The sequence below is a fragment of the Siniperca chuatsi genome, linkage group LG19 (assembly GCF_020085105.1).
Source record: "Siniperca chuatsi isolate FFG_IHB_CAS linkage group LG19, ASM2008510v1, whole genome shotgun sequence".
In the NCBI taxonomy this organism is placed as follows: domain Eukaryota; kingdom Metazoa; phylum Chordata; class Actinopteri; order Centrarchiformes; family Sinipercidae; genus Siniperca; species Siniperca chuatsi.
Genome location: NC_058060.1, coordinates 24447715 through 24470195, shown reverse-complemented (window position 1 = coordinate 24470195; position 22481 = coordinate 24447715). Strand labels below are relative to the sequence as shown.

Here is a 22481-nt window from a genome sequence, read left to right as displayed (position 1 = left end):
ACGTCCTCTTCTTCTATACAGTCTATGATTCAATATCCACATCTATATTCAATATCTAAACTGCTGGAAGGAAGGAATTTAAAAAAAATTAAAATAGAATATATAATATAAAAGAAATATAGACAGTTAAAGGGCACGCCACTGATGAGGGTTAGTTAACTTATCATGGCAGGTCCTACTCAGCCTGCGAAAACAGTTGTGCAGAATGTATGAAGGTGAGTTTTTCTGACTTGAATGAATGTACTGCTAAGTGTTCACTTAACTCATCAAATTAAGTTTCTAAAGAAACATGATTAGCATATTAGCCCACTTCCCAGCATGCATGGTTTGGGCAGTTGAAACCCATCTCTCTTGTGCTAAACATGATGAAGATTAGTATCAGCTTCATTAATTTCCCATCTACGGTTAATTTAACAAAGTCACTGCTTGGTCCTTTTTATAAAGGTGTTGTCACTTTGTCAAACAAGGACTGAAACTTTCAGCTTTTTTGCTATTAATATTTCATAACTTCTTGGTCTTGTATGTGATGAGTCATTCTGTCAGAGTGGGCGGTAAAAGGACCTTTGTTACTTTTGTCTTTATCCTGAAAACACACTGCGGTTGTACTAATAACTGTAGTCTATTGGTACATGATGTAAGATTTAATATAAATCAAGCGCTCCCCTGTTTTGTCACATTCAAACAATGTTTCGGTGCCCAGGTGTTTAAAATAAAACACCTCACCTCTGTTTTTTACAGTGTTTTCTGCTGTAACCTCTCACCCGTTTCACCTTCCATCTTCTCAGTCTCTCTGCTCTCTGATTGGTTCATCTCATTATGTCCCGTCAGTGTTTCCATGTGGCTTTGACTTGATTTCTTCCTCCTCAGAGGTTTTCTCTTTCAGAAAACAAACACCAGAATGTTTCATGTTACACTGTGAGAACTCGTGTCTCTATGTTAAAGTGTCTGTATTGAAACTTTGCATATCCATAAACCTTTGTGACCAGGCAAGAAGCATCAGCCCTCCACTCCCTGTTTCTGTTTCCATCCCATTCATCAGTATTACTGACAGTATCACAGAGTCAGTGTCCTGCAGAAACCTTCCTCTGCAACGGGAAAAAGTGTGACAACACAATCCCTAAACCTAAATGATTCATTTCCTCCTGATTTTGGCTAAAACATCTGCATACATCCAGACATCTACTACAGCAAGTAATGATTCACAGCAGAAATGTTAACAGTTTAAAAGTCTAACATTTTGTTAGATCGGTGTAAACTGTACCTTGTCCTGTGAAATTGGAAATAAGAGTTAATGCAGAGCATGATATGAAAGTAAACGGTAATATGTGTGGTGTCATGTGAAAACCTTGCAAATTTAAACTGGATTTTTGGACACATTGGTCCGACAGAACAAAGATTTAACTTTTTAAATGTAAACTTTTTTTTTAAAGTTTTACGATCAGTATTTTGTAATCCTCAGTTTCAGCACAGCAAAGAAAAAGTGACGCCTGGGTTCAGGTTAAAGACGAAAGGTGAAATGTACAGACTGAGGTGTGCAGGATGCTGACTCTCGTTCACATGACGTTCAGGACCTGTGTTGCATGCTGGGATTAAAGTCTGAGCTTTCACTCTCCCATGATCCTCTCCTCTCTTCTTTGTCTGGCTAATAAGATTAGCTCTCATGTCAGTTTACAAATGCTGCTCACTCAGCATGGGATTCTGGGAAGAAGAGCTGCATTGTGGGTATAACGAGGAGGGCTGGAGTAGCTGGTTGTATCAGGCATTAGCTGACTCAGCTCTTTCTCTGTATGGGCACCAAAAACACAAACCAAATAATAAGAAACACGTCTCTCTGCTGCTCAGTTTGTTCTGATTTAACGGCAGTTTCACTAAATATCCTCATCGTGCTGCATTCAGGTCACATGGGAGCGACAGCGTGAACGACTTGATGGCTTTAAAACGCCAAAATGGGAGTTTGCTTGGACCAGAGTTGTTTCCTTTTTCTTTATTTGGATAGTTTCCACAATACACACGCAAAACAAATCACACGGTATCAATGGAACAAGAAAATGTAAAACAAATGAAACATAAGCATCACAGAATAAGCTAAACGATTTTGCATATTAAATGGTAGATAATAAATGAGTTGTTGTTGAATAAATGTATTTACCGTTTGATTTAATTCCTGTCATGTCGAGGCAGGATTAGCAGAAACTGGTTATATGAGTGCATTTTATGAGATTTTTAAAATTTCAGGTTTGTTTAAAATATGTTACTTGTGTTTCATTGGCAGGCTTGTATTGGTGCCTGATTTAATGGGTATTTCACAATAATTTGCGCACATTTTTTTTTTTTAAATCATTTATATGTAAGATGACCAAATCTTCAACCTAACCAAAATTATCTAACCTGAACTTAACTCTCAAAAAGTCCAAATTTCTGTTATTCTTGTACAAGAGTCTAAAAAAAAAAACCAAAAAACCGCTATAATTTTTCATGAAACTGTGCGTTTTGTAGGATATGTGAAATGTGTACAAGCTGTAGTTACATTAATAAATTAAACATACATAAATTACATAAATTTAAATCTGACGCGACATGTAGGCTACTTGTAAGTTGAAAGCTCAAACTAACACCCATCTCTCCCGCGTGAGTTGAATGCTGCATTAGTTGCTGCAGTGACGTAGAATTCAGTTCTTACAACCAACCGGGTTTAAGGGACTCGGGGTGAATAATAAAACACTATGGCCAGATTCTCCAGCCTGACTCATCCCTACAATGCAGAGCAGACTTTTAAAGCTGTGTTTCGCTTCATACCGTATCATGTGTGACTGCATACTGTGCTGTAGATGCTGAGGTTAAAGGAACACATCAAGTTCTGGTTCTGGACGTGTTGGTTCAGTGACAGGAACATCAGCCCTGGTTGCTCGCTGACTTCTGGAAGTATTTTTCCACACTGTAAATTCCCATTTCAAAATGTCCTTTTTAATAATCTCCTCAGTCTCCCTCCACATAGAAGCACAGGAGTCTCCTGGATTATTTAACCACACTGTAGGTTTGTTATGACAGTAAGTTTTCATTATTTAACTTTATTTCAGTAGTAGTCATGTTTTCTTTGTCAGTCTGGTATGGAAGATGGTTGTAAATAATACAATACAAATCGGAGGTGTCTTAGAACGCTTCATTGTTGCAGTTGGTAGTAAAACACGTCGTCGTAGTTACTGAATTTGTCCAAAATCTGAAAGTAAAGTTATATAAATCAGTTTTTGAAAAAGTGTAATTATTTTATCTTCAGCTCGTCGTTAGCAGTGCACAGAGTTTAAAGCTTGGATGTTACTAATCGAAATGCATCCTGGGAGTCCTAGTTGACTTCTCCCCTTCAGTTTTTAAGTCCACAGGTACCGTGTACCTTTGACTCGCTGTCAAAAACCATATATATATATATATATATATATATATATATATATATAAAACCTTTATATATATGGTTAACCGTTAATATCTTTAACCCCACTGGGAGCGTTTCATTTCCATCTGACCCTTGAAGTATCAGTCACCTAACATTGTGAAAGAGGAAATGAAGGGATTTTTACTTCCAGAACCAAGGACACCCGAAATAACTCGTCCCATTTCACAACTCTATAAAAGTGTGATAATTCACTCATGCGTCCTGCTCGCTAATAAAACGCTGAGAACACATACAGACGATTTTGGTGTCTTTTCAGTGTTAAACCGGACCAGCGACAGACCCAAAACTTGATGCTTTCCTTAAAGACACATTCTAAGATTATAGTATTTGCTCACGGAAGAAGTGTTACAAAGAACTGTGTGTCTGTATTTGTGTGACCCCCGTCTGTTTCTGCCGGTCCAGGTGGTGGTGAACGCTCTGATCGGGGCGATTCCCTCCATCATGAACGTGCTGCTGGTCTGCCTCATCTTCTGGCTCATCTTCAGCATCATGGGCGTCAACCTGTTTGCCGGGAAGTTCGGCCGCTGCGTCAACCGCACCGGCCACATCTACGAGGCCGCCTTCATCAACAACAAGTCCGAGTGCGAGGCGCTCAACGACACCTCGCTGTTCTACTGGACCAAAGTCAAGGTCAACTTTGACAACGTGGGGGCCGGATACCTGGCTCTGCTGCAAGTGGTGAGAGGCTGCATCGGGGGTTTCTGGGTCTTTACAAAGGGAAGGAAAGTCTGGAGTTACTCTGATACCTTTTTACACTTATTTTCATCAGGAACGTCATAGAAAAGTTCAACATAAATATTTTTCACTCTTTCCCAGAATCATTCAGTGAACACCTGAGAGGGGTACTTTCACTGCAAACATATCCCAGTCATGTCAAATAATTAATATCCTTTAGTGATATTTCAACTTGTTTCAAGAATTTTTACGATCGTGGTTCATTTTTTCTGATTCTAGTGCTGCAATCTGGCTTTGTGTTGGAAACACGTTTAAGTAATCTCACTGCACTGGCAGATTTTTTCAACAGTTTTTAACAAAAATGAGACTTTCGGGACTCAATAATGGACAATAAAGACAGACACATACTGGATTTTTGAGGTCAATACGGACATTGATATTGTAGAGTTTTTTTCTTAAATTGCTAATGATTTATTGGCAGAAGTTATTTACTAACTATTCATCCCTTTTTTCAGTTGTTGGTGAACCGAATAACCCTAGCGCCAAGCTCTTTAGCTCAGCCTCACTGCTGCTGTCTTTACCTACAGTTTAATACTGACGCACTCATTTAAAACTGCAAACACGTACACCATTAGTGTCTGGTTAGTTAATCTACACATTCCAGCCAATCAGAATTGGCATTTCTTTACTGCTATTTCTTGTTACTTATTAGCCGTCATATATGCTGATAGATATATCTGTGACAAGCTAATATTGGCAAATATATCAGCCCAGCCAATTTATGATATGTTAAAAAAAAACTCCTGCAGAGGTCTTTTAAGCATCTAATACTTCAAATAAGAATCACGACACTTTTTCAAAGCACGTGCATCATTAGAACACTGTCAGCCATTTTTGTTTGCCAGGCAGTAAACAGAGAGGAGGGTTTTGCCGCAGAGTGATTCATGATCCATTAGGTGCCTTTTTAAGTGGCTTTTAGACACTTAAAAACACCTCCAGTGCTTCGGTTGTAGCGTGGGTCGGGCTCGTCTTACCGCAGGACTGGAACACAAAGCAAATACCATCACTTAACACACTGATCCCCTAAAACTCTTGAACGCACTCCTCCATGTTTTCAAAAAATGCATGCGAACCCAGAGCTCCTGAGATCTGGACAGTGACACGACGGGGCACGTGAGTGTAAGGAGGATGCAGATTTCCCCCCTGCTGTCGGTCGCACCCTCTCCATCGACTCCAAACTCTCCACACCACTTCTGTTTTTATGTCTTCGTCCCCCTATCAAGACATAAAGATCCCCTGGGCGACCCCCACCCCCTTCAGATATCAGTGCAACTGTGTGAAACTCGCAGCCGCCCAAGCTGAAGAGCATTGTGTCACTGCAGCATCGGAAGCATTTACGGGAAAAGCTGCAAGTGAAGAAATGGAGGCACAAAGTGAAAAATCCTCTCCTGCACGCCAACCTGAAAACAAATTAAAACCGAGTGTCTCCTCCACAAACCGTAGGATTGACTTTTCTGCTTCTCCCCCTCCCTCGATCCCTCGATCTCACCTTTTCTTTCGTTCCGTCCATTTGCTGTCTTAGCCTTAATTTTCCTCCCACTCCTGTTCTTCATCGCTCACTTTTGACTTTCCCACTTCTCCGCTCGCCCTCCCTCCCTCTCTCTGTCTCCATTTGTCGTGTTTGCTTTAATTTCTTTTCACTGCCTTCTCTCTCTCTCTCTCTCTCTCTCTCTCTGTCCATCCTTCCTCTCTAGCTCAGCATCCAATTTCCAGAAGAAAATTCATGGACTTTAATGTATTTGCTTTAGTTTTTAGATGCAATTTGAATGAATGGGCGTCCATAGATTTTAATGTATTATGTTACTCATAACAATGAGCTTATGTACAGTTGATCAGTGTGCAATAATATTTTGCAATCTTAGGTTTGTATTGCGTACAAAGGCTGAGATATTAATCAGAATCAGAAATACTTTATTGATCCGAGGGGAAACTCGTATTATTAATGTATATGGGGTTGTGATTTAAATATTAATAATTCATAAAGTATAACAGTAATCAATAAAAACAGTTTTAGCAGCTATCTACAAAGTATTGCACACAACTTGCCATTAATTGTCAAGGTCGCATTAAAACTGTAGGAGGAAACACTAAGTATAATATTTAGTAAATCATTTCTAACACACTGTAGTTATAAGCAGATATAAGGATTAGACTCTAGCAGTGTGAACAGCATTTAAAATGCTTTTGTCATTTATCAAGATGAAATTTACAGAACATTTCACAGACTAAAAGTTGGAAACTTCTCAGGTGGTGGGATTGTGATAGGGCAGTTTAGGCTTTCTTTATCACTTCATCTTTCTTTTTATGCCTTCTGTCTTCTTCTCCGTCCATCACTTTTGCAGATGAAGTCTTCCTTTTTCTTTCTTCCTTTTTCCTCTTTCGTTTCTGAATTCCCATCCTTCCCTTGTGCTTGTCATGTTTGTTTCACTCACATTTCATTTTCCTCCCTCTCCTCGTCCATTTCTTCGTTTGTCTCTTTCATCCCTCGCACCTTGGCTCTCCATCATCTGCTATTAAACACAACATGAACAAAGTCAATTACAGCCACTGCAACTCCACTTTTCCTCCTCTGCGTCCTCCTCTTTCCATCTCTCCAGCACTTCACTTTCTTTCCTTGCAAGCCTTCGTACCTCTCCTCCCTCCTATCTGTTTTTCTTTAGTTCGCTCTCTTTCCTTTCTCGTTCTCTGTCGCCCACCACGGGAGTCCTGAGAGCCTCCAATCAATCAGCGTCTGAGAGGCTTTTATTTTTAGAGCGACTCCAGCCAAGTGGAAGGAAGAAAAAGTACAAGTGGAGTAAAAAGAAATTAAAACAGCAAATGGAAAGAAAGAAAGAAACAGCAGTGACGGGAGAGAGACGGAAAGGTGGAAAGAGATAATGAGGGAGGGAGAGGCATTCAAGGCAAAGTAAAGATGGACAGATGTGGGATGGATGGAGGAAAGGTGAGAAAAGATGGGTGTGTGAAAAGGAGAGTGGTTGAAATGGATGGAGATACAGCAGAGGAAAAAAGAAAAGTAAAGATGGCTAAGAGGAAAAAGGGGAAGAGATAAAGAGGGCTTATGGGGAGTTGGAGGAAGAATAATGGAGGAAAAGCTCCGGAGAAATGACAAAATAAAAACGTCAGTCTCACAAGTTTGTTGATGGAAAGAGAGAGAGAGGAAAACAAAGTAAAGAAGTTTTCGGTCGGCATGCTGCTACTTCACCCTCAGAAACTGAGAACTTGAGTTGTCAGAGTACAGTTGCCCTGGCAACGAGTCGCTCAGCACCGTTCTGTGTTTGGCTGGTCGGCGTGGCAACGGTTGGTGGGGCAACCCTTCCATTAACATCTGGAAATAGCTCCAGGCTGCAAAAATGATGCAGGGAGAGAGCTCGGTTTCAGGATCCGTGGACATCTGGTTCTGAACCCTGACTTATCCGGTTTGTTCTGACAAAAATGGTGCACTGACTTGATGCTCCCAAAAACATTTGTGTAGTACAGCGACAACGTCGTCGGGTATACTCGACACGTGACCAAGAAGGTCCATACAGATCCAGCCGCCTAGAAATGCCAGTCGGGCCATGTTAGGGCCAAGACATTGAATGAATGGGCGTGTTTACAGTGGACTCTAGACACGCCTGTCAGGAGACGGGAGGAAGGGGGGAGACTCCCATTGGCTGGGAGTTGGCAGCCGAGAGGCCTTTGGTTGGTCCTGAGTGGCTGCCACTGTATATAAACTTCGCCAATTCTTTTCTCGATGGATCGATTTAATGGTTTGGTCAAAAATTGTGTGAAAAATCATCACAATTTCCTAAAACCATAAAATATTCAGTTTATTATTTCACAAGACAACAGAGCAGCAAATCCTCACAACTGAGAAGCGAAACAGAGAAAATGTGGCATTTTTGCTTGGAAATTGCCCTGAACAATTAATCGACTAATCGCTTCAGCTCGCCAACTGAGTTCCTATTGAACATATATGCAAACTCTTTAATTGCCATCGACTGGATATTCCTTCAACATCCACGTGGCAGTTGACATCTGGAGACGGACGGCAGCGAAACCCCCCGTCAACAGGCTGAGACACTGTCACCTGGAAACGTCTTCACATCCGTTAAAAATCTCTGGCTGAGCTCATCATCTTTTACAGCGTGCCCCGTCTCGCTTACATCCGACAGACCATAATAATAACAGGTGGTAACTCGTGGCCACGAGCTGATTACAGGTCTGAATGACGAACGACAGGTGGCTAATCAGACCATTCTTCACATCTGCATCTTTTCCCTTTTTTTCTCTCCCTCCTTCCTTCCACCTGCTCTCTCTCTCTCTTCCCTTCATCTTTTTTTTATCTCAATCATCTGTCCCCACTGAGGAAGGAAGTCCATAAAAGGACTTGTTGATCTTTCATTGAGAAAAACACAGCGGCAGTGTTTCCATGGCGCGCAGACTCTCTCTCTTTTTTTCTCTCTCTCTCTCTCTCTCTGTCAATTTTCTGCTAAAACGGGAAGGTTGCTTCAAGATCCTTTTTGTTCAGTTATTCACTCAAGTGCAGGAAATGTGCAGGACGTCGTCTTGGTGATGGGGGTGCAGAGAAACTCAGAACACACTTGACACACAAAAGCAGAAAAAACAGGAGCTCCAAGTCTCTCACATTGATAAAAATGTTGGAAGTAAAGCAGAAAGATTATTATTTAAGAGAACGTATGGGTCCAGAGCTGAAAAATAGATACTGTAGTCCTGGCCTCAACCCCGTCCAACAGCTTTGGGATGAACTGGAACACAGACTGGGAGCCAGACCTGATCCCCAGCATCAGTGCTGGACCTCACTGACGCTCTGGTGTCTGAATGGGAGCAGATCCCTGCAGCAGGTCCAACATCTGGAGGAGAGACTGAACCCAGAAGAGTGGAGGCTGTTGGAGCAGCAGGTTCATGAACATGGAGTCAGAATCACATGTTCAACTATCACGTAATGTTCGGGGGAACTCAGACTTTGGGCCATGTAGTGTATATACTTCACACATATCAGCAGTGTTGGAGAATTTAACCACCAAAGTTTTCAGTTGAATTTTTGAATCATCAAAACAAGTCCGGACCGCAGTAGCTTTGAACATGGTGTTAAAAATGATTTATGTCCCTTCCAGACAGTCAAGCTGATCTTTTTTATCCACAATCGTTTTTAAATATGGCAAATAGCATTGTACATTTATACAGAACGATACAGCAGACCAGTATCAACCCCTTATTGACTCATGGCCCCTTGAAACCAAAGCAATTTCTACTTGTGACCCCTTAATCACAGGTTTGCTGTCGTTGCTGTCCAATGAAAACCATGATTTTTTTTTTTTCCATGAAGTTTTTCTTTATGGGTTAAGAAAATTCTCTTTTAGTTAAATAAAGCATTTAAATGCATAGTCACAAAGCTGAAAACACTTGTTTTTCTTGAAAAGTAGACATTTTGGAGAAACATCACAGGTCAGCGATGGTGTGTGAGCAGTTCAAGCAGAGGGATTTTGGCTTCTCAGATTCTTTCATGTGAATAATTTTTAGAGGTCTGAAGCGATAACAGTATTTCATAAGAAAAACAGCAAAAATCAGAAGTGTAAAAAAAATAAAAATAAAAGTATCATTTTTCTTATTTCATCCAGTTCCCATAAAATATTTTGTGATTCTCAGATTGATTTTGCAACTGCTGCAATAGTTATTTGTAATATTGTAATTATCTGTGTTTTTGTTTCCAAGGCAACCTTCAAAGGCTGGATGGAGATCATGTATGCAGCGGTGGATTCACGAGCTGTAAGTTAAAGAGAAAAGTTTGAATTTGTATTCACCACCAGATGAGATTAAAAATAAAAAGTTGAAAAGAGATGAGCTCAAATAAAGATACTGATGAGACGAGATGAACCAACGTGAGTTTCCAGTTGCAACAAAAAGGTAAAATTAGACCTCAGATAAAAGATGCTGTCACATTACATAGGTTAATTAAGATGAAATTCAATATTTACACATGGAAATGAAAATATTTTACTAGATTAAATTAAAAATAAAAGGTAAAATGATGAAAAATGCCAGATTAAAAGACTAAAATTGGGTAAAATGAAATAAGTAAACCAAGTTTGTTTGTTTTCCTAATTTAAACCTAAAATTAGAGTAATAAAAAATGAAGGTAACATGAGAAGAGAGACGCTAAAGAGATGAAGTGAGAGGCTGAAGGAAAAATGAGCATAACGAATGACCAATGGGTTTAAGGTGGAATAGGATGTGTATTTCTTTTTAAAATGATCTGTGTGTGTGTGTTCCTGTCAGGTTGAGGAGCAGCCTATCAAGGAGATCAATCTGTACATGTACCTGTACTTCGTCATCTTCATCATCTTCGGCTCCTTCTTTACCCTCAATCTCTTCATCGGTGTCATCATCGATAACTTCAACCAGCAGAAACGAAAGATAAGTACCACAGCAGAATCAAAATTCATGTATCTAAAACATTGACATAACAATGTGTTACTATATTATATATATTATTTTCTTTTGTATTTGTTTATTTATTTCTACTGCAAGTAAAAGACCATGTTTATGGATTTACAAAATGTCAACTGTATTAAGAGCTAGTAAGGACAGACTTGTTGTCATCAAAATCACTGGAACTGGAGTTTGAGACGTTGTGAGGCAACATGCTGCTGTGAAAATAACAGAGTTGTTGCTGGGTTTGTTTACTTAGGAGGACAGGACATCTTCATGACGGAGGAGCAGAAGAAATACTACAACGCCATGAAGAAACTGGGCTCCAAGAAACCTCAGAAGCCCATCCCCAGGCCTATGGTACCAACACACAGCGCACTTCAAAATATAAACACAGATAAATCTAATTATAGCCAAAAAAAGTCTTGAAAAATGTATTCTTTATTCTGTTTTAGTCCACATTGATGGAAACATCCAAGTTTGTATGTGTTAAATAGTTCCTATATTCCAATTTCAACTTTAAGTCTTTTCAATTTTGACTTAAGCCAGCCTTGTGTTATCGAGTCAAATCAAGTTAATTTATCCATAAAGCACATTTTAAAACATGTTTGGAAGTTTAAAATCACACTTCCTGCAGATATTTCACATTAAAAGCCTACAAGGAAAGCGCAGGAAGGCTTTTAATGTGAAACATCTGTGCAGGAAGCATCACTGACAGCTTAAAGTTGAAGAAACTGGAAAAGATTGTGAATGGAAACAGTTTCTCTGTTAGAGAACAGAAATCAAGAGCAGCAGAGTGGTGACTTTGGCATCACTATAGAAATGTATATTCAATTTATCAGAAAAACAAGTAAATATACACCAGGTGTTGCGTTTACAACAGAAAAAAACCTCAAAAGTAATTTAAAAACAGCAGATCAGAAAACAGGGAGGCCTCTTAATAAAATATGGTCAAATAAAACAGGAAGGGCCACTTTGAGAATTTACGGTATGCTTTTATTTGCATGAACGGGTAATAACCATTGTTGCAAAAGAATGTTTATGAAACCATACATAAAGAAAATAACAATGAAAACCAAGAACAAAAATAAAATAAATGTTGATTAATCAACATTAGAAACAAATCCAACCTCTCTCTCTCTAGAACTCGCTGCAGGGCTTCTTTTTCGACCTGGTGGGGAAGCAGGCGTTTGACATCATTATCATGGTGCTGATCCTCTTCAACATGATCACCATGATGGTGGAGACGGACGAGCAGTCGCCTCAGATGGAGTACATCCTGAACAAAATCAACCTGGCCTTCATCATCGTCTTCACCTTCGAGTGCCTCATCAAGATTGTGGCGCTGCGATGCTACTTCTTCACCGTCGGCTGGAACATCTTCGACTTCGTGGTCGTCATTCTCTCCATCGTCGGTGAGTTCAAAGTGAAAAGCTTAAATGAACAGTTTTTCAGGAACTAACAAAACGTCATTATCCAGTCAATGTCAAACGTTTTACCTTTTTTTAAAGGACCTCCTACAACCACGAAAGCACATATAACCGTTGAGCTAGAGTCAAAAAACCAAATCACTAAAAGTGGAGTCAAATTTAAAATGGAGTTAAACTAAATTACTAAAATGGGCAAACTGTTTTAACAGTTTAGACCATTATAGTAATTTTGTTTTTACGACCGAATGCTGATGTTTTACTGGTTGAATAATGAACGTTTGAGGACATTTGTTTCTCTCACTCTAAAGTACAACACGCGCAGGTGTTGTCACATAGTGTCACAACACGTCATTTGACAGGTGTACAACTGACACCTTACCAGACGTGTCATACAGACAGAAGAAGCAGTCAGGACACAGTGGCCAAGATCTACCCATCAGGCGAGAGAATATGATAAAACCGCTGCTTCAACCCTTGATGACGTGTTGCCCATGAGTATTTAACACTTCTTCAAAAAAAAAGATGTTTTTCCTAAATTTCATTATTCTGTATGTCTAAATTATAGAGGATCCATTCTTCAAATGTGCAAACATGTACTGTATGTGTGTGTGTGTGTGTGAGGCATCAGCTGTGGCAGCAGGAAACAATGTAACATCCGCCTGACAATTATCTGTCAACAAACTGACCATCCGGGTGGCCTTGATGTTTTACCCTGCACCAAGGTCCTGTATGGTCATACAGTACCACACACACACACTAACACACCAAACACACATGCTAGAACAGTCTACAGAGGCAGCACAGAGCAACCTAAGCAGGTAATTTAGCTATCAGTGTTGTGACAAGATTGTGTGTGTGTGTAATTAAGTGTGTCTGTGTGGATGTGTGTTGTGTGCACGCTCAGACGAGGCTGCCTGGGGGAGGTGAAGGTAACAGCAGCAATCAGAGCTGCCAGAGGGCGGTCCCTGGAGACAAATCAAACATGATTGACCTGTTACATCAGCTGTGTGTGTGTGTGTGTGTGAGTGTGAGAGAGAGAGAGAGATGTCAGGATGGGAGGTTAGTTGAGTTGATGTACGATGTGTTGGTGATTCCCTCTCGACTCCCCCCTGCTCATCCCTTCCATCACCTATAACTCAACACAGGGAGATGGATGAATGATAGAGGTGTGCGTGTTAGGTTTGTGTCTGGGGGGTGGGGTTGGGGGGGCGGGGTCTGGCGATGACAGGCCAGCTCCTCTTTGAGTTTATCATTCCCGGATAACAAGGAAAAGATGGATGAATTACAGTGTTTGATTTGCTGTTAGAAGGGAAAGACAGCTCAGCCCTCCAGAACCAATTACTCAAGTTGTAATCACAGCAGACCTGCCATATAAAGACTGAAATATCCAAACTGAGAGCTTTTAGATGATGTAACTTACAGGAATGTCCTCAAATAAAAGAAAATCTTGGTCAACTAACGGTCTTCAGCTAATCGATTTTAGGCGATATACACTGAGAAATCCAGCAAATAGTTTCTCCTGTGTTTTTGTCTCTGCAGATGAAATCAGTCCTGCAGGACGACCTCTTAAAATCTTCTTATTAAAGATCAAAGCATGTTGGTGATTATTATTCATAAATATGTACTTATACAGTATCGTGTTCCAGTTATGACTAATGGGTAGCAGCTGATTCAACATAAAAATCTAACAAAAAATTACTGATTGATTGAAAAACTGGATTGGACCAAGACCCTAACTACCAATAAATAAACTAACTGACCAAGAGGGTAAAGCACCAGTAACTCCAGTCTCCAGCAGCCATGTTGGAGGTCTGCAGCTCTGTGGGGAGCTGGGAACTGATTTCATCACTAATCAGAAGCTTTTAGCTCACTAGCTAGCAGACTATAGTATCTGCTAAGTTAACTGGTTCACTTGTTAGTTAATGTAATGACACAAATGCAAAGTAAGGGCAAATATGAGATTATAAACCACAGCATGTTAGTAATAATAATCAAAATCTCTTGAAACACTGACACTGCAGCTACTCTTGCTTATCAGAATGAAAATGAAATGGTTATGCACCAATTACAAGATCAATTTAAGGGGCACTCCACTGATTTTAAAAGTGAAGACCAGTTTACTCGTATAGCTACTCAGCCCCGGAAAACAGTTGAATAACTCTTGGATCTAGAGGAGCTTTGTCATGTCTGAAAAATAACCCTGATGATGTCATAGTGATGTAATCAGGGTTATTTTGGATTGGGTTCAGAGACTTTCAATTTTTTAAGGAAAGCTTGAGTTACAATCTGCAGGAGTGAAGTTTGAAAGATGTGGGCATTTAGGAGGTAGGAAGGGTCTAATAGGGAAAGTCACTATTGAGTGGCATTGTGGGAAATGTAGGATGAAGCAGTTATGGAGTTTCAATCACGTTAGGAATTAAAAGTCGGGATGTCTCGACCTCTGCTGCTTCTATTCTGCCCATTCTTTTATTTTTCTGTCTCTCACAAGCTCCCCAACTTTATGAAAATGCAATACTAAGTTGCTTTAAGCAATGTTATTTGAGGAAATTGAAGCATTTCCTAAATTGTTTTTAAAGAAAATGCAAATAGATCTTGGTAATGAAAGACAATGAAAATGTGCAAAGTGAAATAAAACAAAAAGGAGAATTTTGCTGTTGAATAAAAAGAGTAAGAGTCAGCTGGATCCAGTTGACTCCTGGCTTCGGACACGTGCAAAAATATACATTTGTCTTTTTATGCATATGAATGTCTGCAGGTCTATAAGATAAAAATGTGTGTGACCATATACATGATTTACATACTGTTCTTCTTATATATTTTTCAGGTATCGTGCTTGCTGACATCATCGAGAAGTACTTTGTGTCGCCAACGCTGTTCCGAGTGATTCGATTGGCCCGTATCGGTCGGATTCTGCGTCTCATCAGAGGCGCTAAGGGCATCCGGACGTTACTGTTCGCCCTCATGATGTCCCTTCCTGCTCTCTTCAACATCGGACTCCTCCTCTTCCTGGTCATGTTCATCTACGCCATCTTCGGCATGGCCAACTTCGCCTATGTGAAACGGCAGGCGGGGATCGACGACATGTTCAACTTTGAGACATTTGGGAACAGCATGATCTGCTTGTTCCAGATCACCACCTCCGCTGGCTGGGACAGCCTGCTCAGCCCCATCCTCAACAACTCCCCCGAGGAGTGCAACCCCAACATCCCCCACACCGGCACCACCGTCCGGGGGAACTGTGGAAACCCGTCGGTGGGCATCACTTTCTTCGTCACCTACATCATCATCTCCTTCCTCATCGTAGTGAACATGTACATCGCCATCATCCTGGAGAACTTCAGCGTGGCCACGGAGGAGAGCACGGAGCCGCTGAGCGAGGATGACTTTGAGATGTTCTACGAGGTTTGGGAGAAGTTTGACCCAGAGGCCACACAGTTCATCGAGTACGCCAAGCTGTCAGACTTTGCCGACTCGCTGTCGGAACCACTGCGCATCAGCAAGCCTAACAAGATCAAACTGATCTCCATGGACCTGCCCATGGTCAGTGGGGACAAGATCCACTGCCTGGACATCCTCTTTGCCTTCACAAAGCGCGTCCTGGGTGAGTCGGGCGAGATGGACGCCCTCAAGCAGCAGATGGAGGAGAAGTTCATGATGGCCAACCCGTCCAAGATCTCCTATGAGCCGATTACAACAACTCTGAGGCGCAAACAGGAAGAAGTGTCCGCCACAGTGATCCAGAGGTGCTATCGCAGACACCTGGTAAGGCGGCAGATGAAGGCCGCCTCCTACTTGTACCGCCAGATCACCACACCTCGGCATGCAGGAAGTGATGGTGAAGAAGGTGGCGAGGTACTGTTCGGGGAGGATGCACCTGAGAAAGAAGGACTGATCGCCGCCATGATGAGGGAAAACTATGGTTCGAGTTTGTTAGGGATAGAGCGCTCCGAGACAATTTCCTCCATCTCGTCCCCACCGTCTTATGACAGCGTGACACGAGCCACATCAGAGAATTTGCACCCGCTTGCTGCCAAGACAGAAACAATTGCTGCCGACACAGCAGGCAGCGAACTGAGCGAACAATCGCCGTCAGTGGTCGACCCTGACAGACAGCAGGAAACCGTACCATTGCGGGAACCAAAAAGCAAAAAATTTCACAAATGAGGATATCCTCGTTTTGGGTTAAGCCTGTTTGTTCTTTTGTTTACTGAATGTACCATAGCTGAGGAATGCTCAGGAGGCGGCAGGGAGAAGCTATGAGCAAGGAACTGCAGGACGAGTCGAGTGAAGGAGCAAACAAAGTGGAATATTTACTACCTTTTAATGTTATTTCCTATTCCCCTGTGGAGATTCCTGGACTCAACTCAACAGCATTTTTGGAGTTTCTTAAAGGGAAGCAGAAAAACTGCAATAACAGCGAGTGAAACCCCGTCTGTCAAGTCAGCTCTGCCTTTGTTGGAGTAAAAGACAGAAGTGTAGATCCCTTTGACCTCTTGGGTCTCTCATGTCGACCAGAGCCGGGGGTTCGGAACACTGACTGACCTTTGACCTCAGCTACAGGGGGTCAGAGGGGTCAGAACAACTATATCAGATGTATCCATCATTTATTGGCCTGGGGGGGGTTGTGCCTTCCCACAGTTGATCAATATTCTCAGAGTACGCCTGGCTGTAAGCGTGACGGTGTTCCTGGTGGTGTTTCTCGACACGTTAACAGTCGACGGCTTTCTGACTGACTGAGACTCGAGAGAGGAGGCAAAGTAATGAAAACGTGATTTTAAAAAATGTTTTCGTAGTAAAAGTATAACTTTGTTGATGTTACCAGTCTTTTAATAGCGGTACGATTATTACTATTTTTTATATTTTTTAGAGTAAGTTGAAGAAAAAAAAAAAGCAGTCCCTCTCTTTCGACTTTGGAGCGGCACTAGCTAAGAGAAAGTGGCTGAACTACCACGTTGTAATCGATGAGAGGAGAGGGTGTGGTCAGGAATCCTCAAAAGCCTGAGAAGCAACTTCATCTGTTTTTGTTGGCAGTTTTGCACTTATGAGTTTACATGTGCTGTCACTTTACCGCACCTGGGCAAAGACACATTGAAAAAGGGCCTGGGATGTATTTATTTTTCCTCTGAAAACCTTTTGAGATAACACCAAAAACGAATACAAGTGCACAATGAGATTTTCTACCCGGACTCTTCCGACATGTGTTTTGCCCTGGTGGTGAGCATCGTCATGTCCGTCACTTTTTGGCTGGTGGGTGATTTGTCTAAAAGTCCAGATTTAAAGTAGATTTTTTTTTAGCTTCCCTTCACAAAACAAACTTGAACAGAAGGTTCCTGCTGCATTACTACATTGCATGAGGAGACAACTGGAGGTTACTGGCTTGTAGTCAAGGCTGATAGATCACTGATCAATGACTTGGCAAGAATAAAGAGTTCAGATATGTTGTGAAAAGTTGAGTTAAATCCAATGAAACTCTAAAAAAAAAAAAAAAACTTTCAGAATCAGCAATTTGGTGCAAAAGGTTTATCAAGTGAAAATGTTATTCTCTTTAATCCAAATAATTTAATTTAAGCTTTGCGAAAAAATAAATAAATAAAAAATCAAATCTATTTATGAAATGTTCACGTCACAATATCCTGAAGACATTAACACCTCAGGCTTTTTTCAAAGCTGGATAAATATTGTTTGGTGCAGTGAAAGGACCAAACTGCTGGTTTGAGACAAACTTGGCAAAGATGCAAATAATAAACTCATAAAAATTAAGCATTTAAGCATGCAACAAACCATCAGTCTTTGCATTTTACCAACTGAACAAAGACATGGACGCAGGACTGCTCTTGTTAGAATCACTTATATTTACTTGTTAGGCTTTTTTAAATGCCATTAATAAGGTTTTTCCCTCCATCAGGGGATTTAATGTATCTCTGTATGGACTTTTTTTGACAAATCACCCGCTATCATTATCTATCCGTCTGGTCTGAGTTTGGCTCGGCACACAAGATCTTAAACCAAATTCTTCAAGGCTAAATGGGCTTAAAATCTTTGAGGTGTCGACCAGCCCTGACCAGAGTGCGACAATCAACTCGGCACATCAGCATCAGGATTTCACTCTGTTTAGTTTTATGAAAAGCTCACGCTCTCAGTCATCAGTGTCCTGGAAAAACCTCTTTTAAAAAACAAAACAAAAACGGTTTCACGGCAGCTGATTATCAGTGTAGAGACAACAGGTCAGTCCACTGCTGAAAATGTTTCTCTTAACTTATTGGTCAGATTGTTTTTCCTGTTTTCAGTGCAGTGATACACATTTCGAGATGTTGCAGATCAGGAATCAAGACAAATGTCACCCAGTGCAACAGAGCGCCTCACTGATGTGTTTTTAATAGTTTCTGGACAACAATGGAGCTCAGAGGAGGAAGACACATCAGGCTGTGATTCACACACAACACTTGCTAGATACATTCACCGTTGGTTTTGGTCTTTTCATGGATGTTGACACTAAGAAAATGTAGATTATCATCTGACTTATCCTTCAGATGTGATATCGTTTTTCATCCCAAATAAGGGATTCTGTCTGAAAACTGTTTAGACGAATACTTTTTTAGGAAAATATCTGAAGTTATAGTTACGGTCATTTGATAACTGTAAATGAACAACCAATGCTCATGACTACAGTCAAACAGGGTTAGTCTGTGTTTGAACAAAATATTCAAACTACCTGGAGTAATTTTAAAATAGCTGCAGCTGAGCAGGTTTTTCCAGAACACTGGTGTGACGATGCTGAAAGCTTCTCTGCTTCCTGTTTCTGCTGAACGATGTGAGGAAATAAATTGGTTAATTCTGATTGATTGATTTTGATTGATTGATTTGGAGGTCATTTTCTAGTTAACAGATTAAAAAGCAAGATTTTGCTGAAAGTATTTCAGCAAATATACTTTTCCCCTGAAGGGTATCTGAATTTGAAAGGAGACTCTTCAAATCCAAACATGACGTTATTTATTTATTTATTTATTGACTTTTTCTGGTTGATTGCTTTATTTTATCTAAGATTGTTTTTTTTGCACATTTTGGCTGCGCCCTGGAGGAAAAGCGGAGGCCAAGCGAGACGGCTCTTTATCCATTTTGCACAGAGAAACAAAAAAAACAAACCGCGTCTAGCAATAACGGTTTGCCGATACCTTTTAGGTGAGTTCTTTGGTAACACTTGACTTCACAGAAGCTTCTTCTCGCTGTACGGATCTGTGGAGTAATGTTTGGGGGAGAACACTTGGAGCATTTGTTGAAATCTGATAAATTCTGGTTTTCCTGATGCAGCACTGACAATGTTATTGTGGTTTAGCAGACACACACAGGTGAACACACTGGCATGAAGCTGCTGTGAAGCAGTGTTACCGCTTGTTTTTATTAAGATGAAGTGTCAAAGTGTGCGTGTACAGCGTTTGTTCAGTTTGCTTTGATCTCAATATTTCGAACAACCGCTCTCTCTCTCTCTGTCTCTGTTGTCGTGGTCACCCGAGGGATCTTTACTAAACGCTTTACTAGACTAATTAAAAAAGAAAAAAAGAAAAAAAACAATTTTACTGGCACCGTCTGGACTCTATTTCTACTAGATTCTATTGAGAATAGATAACCATATAAACTAGGTAAATACTTAAGACACTGCTGAACTCTGCTGCGAGGCGTATTTCAGGTTGCAGTTGTGCTGAAGGGCTGTTTTCAGTAGCAATAGACCCAGAGTGTGCCTGCTACATACGAACCCCAACACTCCAAGCCATGCTTTCCCACTGGTTGATTGATAACGTGCTTGATTGATGGACTGGTTGATTCATTGATTTCTTGACTGGCAGATTGAGTGATTATTTGATTGGTTTAACATTTGGTTGGTTGGTTGACTGAATTGATTCTTATGCTTTTTGATATTGATCTTGGTCCCCCACCGCCCCCCCTCAATCACTGCTGTGACTCTTCCTCATAAGTTGTCGAACAAACAGCACAGAGAGCTGATTGGCTGATTTAGTTCTGTATTTTAAGTTTTTAAACGGTCAAAAAGGTCCAGATTCACTAAAGTCTGCAGGAAAAAGTGCATTTTGTCCTGTCAACAGTTTTACAGATGCCTCTTTTACAACGATGCCCTGTGGGGAAAATGCTTTTTGGGCTGTAAGGGATTTTTTTTGTTGCAGTACAGCGAGTGGCCACTGGTGGAAATTGGCAGCAAGACTGACTCGCTTCACTGTATCCAGCTCTCTCAATACATCCCTGCCTCACAATATCAGTACTTCAGCAGCTGAAGAGGAAAACAAATGCACAACGTTGCCCTCACAGTGTAACTTTAGGGAATCTGGACCTCAGACTCTGGTTTGCACTGAGCACAAAAACACAGTGGAACATTTACTGTCAGTATCAGGACAGTTAACTGGTATAAAGCTCGGAGTTTGTTCACATGAATCTGTGTGAAACCAACACTGAAGCATTAAAAACTAAGACCAACTTCAGCTCTCTGTACCGACTGTATGAGGTCACAAAAGATTGAAAAAAACCTGGAAACCCCCCAACATGTCCGAGCAGGAAAGGAAAACTCCAGGTGCAAAAGATGGAGAAAAGAAAATGTCACTTTTTCCTGTTCTGATATGAAAAACTTAAAATTGAAAGCAAAAATAAGCTCTCATTTTGGAGAAAAACTTTGCTCTGAGCTGTGGGTCAGTCCATGTGGTGCTACCAAGGGGTTTTGGAAGAGTCCATATTAAGATCGGGGGGGGGGTGTTAAAATACAAACTGAGAATCTCTGCTCCTTCCTGCCTTCTTTTCCCCGTTTCAAAACCAAAAGCTGCTTTGTCACCTTCGAAACAAAACGACAAACATCTAAGTACCAACACGGAGGAAATGCACAGGAAACAAGTGGTTTCATTGTTCATTATTATTACTATTGTTACTATTAACTGTGTGATAAATGCAATACAACAATTATGTAAACAGGCAGTGGGTGATGCTGTATCTTATTTACAGTATGTGGATAATAATAACGACGATGTTTTTACTTTTTTTGTCGTCATGGATTTGGTTTTTCCAGGCATCTTCTCACCGCTTAAACCACCGTCGCCCCGTTTACACCGCAACTGGTTTCACAACGGTTGTCAAACTGGTTTCACCAGATCTCCGGCTTCATATCAGTCCTCCAGAAACCTCATATCTCAAGAAAGTTGCCTTTTTCAGGAACGGAGGGGAGAATATGTTGAATGTTTCCCCTCCTGACACCTCAATCTTATTTTATTCCAGCCGAAATTGTGGAACGCTTCTCTCATTGTTAATGTCGATTTTAAGACAAAATGAGGCTGCTGACAGTCCGTCACAAATACATCTAGTAAGAAAATATAAATCACTTAGTTGGAGATACGAGGTTTCTTGATGCAAGCAGTTTTTTTTGTGTTTTTGCTGGAAAAAGCTGAGACCGTACAGTCGGAGGGTGAAAACCTAGTAACTCCAAAGATCATAAGGATCAGGAAAATATGAAAAGGAAAAGACAGAAAATGGGATTTTTAAGTCCAAGATTCCAATTATTTTAAAAAGCTTAAATTTTACAACAAAATACAAACCTTCAAAGTTCAAATTTAAGTGGTTTTGTCTCCATCACTGAGTTGGTAAAATTTTTAGATGTGTAATGTTTCCATATTTTTAAAGTCTATTTTAAAAAAAAACATCCAAAAATGAGAAACAACAAGTTCCAAGGTTTTCCTCTGACCTCAGTGGTACTCACTCTGCAACCGTTGGCAAAAACTCTCGCCAGTGAAACCTCGGTGTAAAGGAGGCGAAAGCCGTGCCTCAGTGACCCCACCTTGGTGTTTTAGAGACAATAATAATAATTACCATGATTATAATATGAATATATAAATATATATATATATACTTTTTAGTACTTTGAGTTGAAATACTTTAGTATTTTGCAAATACATGTCTCTGTATATAAAACAAAAGCCTCCTGTAATAAACAAGAATAAAATTTAATACTGAATCTGTTGTGATGGTTTTATTTTATTATTTTTGTACGTGTGTTCGCTGAGAATGGGAAAACTGCAGCGATAAACCAAATGGGTTTTGTTTTTTTTAAAAGGTCGGTTCACTCAAATTACATAAAACAAGTGGTATCTGTCCATGCGGAAAGTTGTAGTTTATTTGTCCAGGTTTTTAGAAATCTGTCTCCACCCTGATACAATGCAGGGGAATGGATTAATGGGTGGATTAATCTGGGTTAATTTAAAAATACTTTTTTTTATTTTTTTTTATGTTTTGGCTCACTGTCTGCACCAAGTCAATGTTTTTTTCTCACCCAAAAACTGAGCTTTTCAAAAAGGCCAGCTTGGCGTTTTGGCGTGTACGGTAAAAATGTTGCCTCTCATGGTCGGGGCAGAAAAATTAAGAATACAATCACTCATTTCTCATCATCACAC

At 40.5% G+C, this 22481-nt stretch overlaps 1 protein-coding gene and 1 long non-coding RNA gene across 7 annotated transcripts in view; one reads left to right on the top strand and one right to left on the bottom strand.

Annotated features, from left to right (window-relative positions):
- The window catches only part of LOC122866443 (sodium channel protein type 4 subunit alpha-like), a 210079-nt gene extending 188034 nt beyond the window's left edge, over positions 1–22045 (top strand). For all 6 annotated transcript variants that reach the window (XM_044176090.1, XM_044176089.1, XM_044176091.1 and 3 more), the window contains 6 exons: positions 3851–4126; positions 9899–9952; positions 10463–10600; positions 10871–10975; positions 11760–12030; positions 14870–22045. In XM_044176090.1, the coding sequence (XP_044032025.1) occupies positions 3851–4126; positions 9899–9952; positions 10463–10600; positions 10871–10975; positions 11760–12030; positions 14870–16209 (2184 nt within the window). In that variant the 3' untranslated portion in view covers positions 16210–22045. The remainder of the gene's footprint in view (positions 1–3850; positions 4127–9898; positions 9953–10462; positions 10601–10870; positions 10976–11759; positions 12031–14869) is intronic.
- On the bottom strand, positions 6078–8944 carry LOC122866445. The gene is made up of 2 exons (XR_006375708.1): positions 6814–8944; positions 6078–6693 (listed from the first exon to the last, which is right to left on the bottom strand). It is a non-coding gene; the product is annotated as an uncharacterized LOC122866445 (long non-coding RNA).
- Positions 22046–22481: the final 436 nt, after the last annotated feature.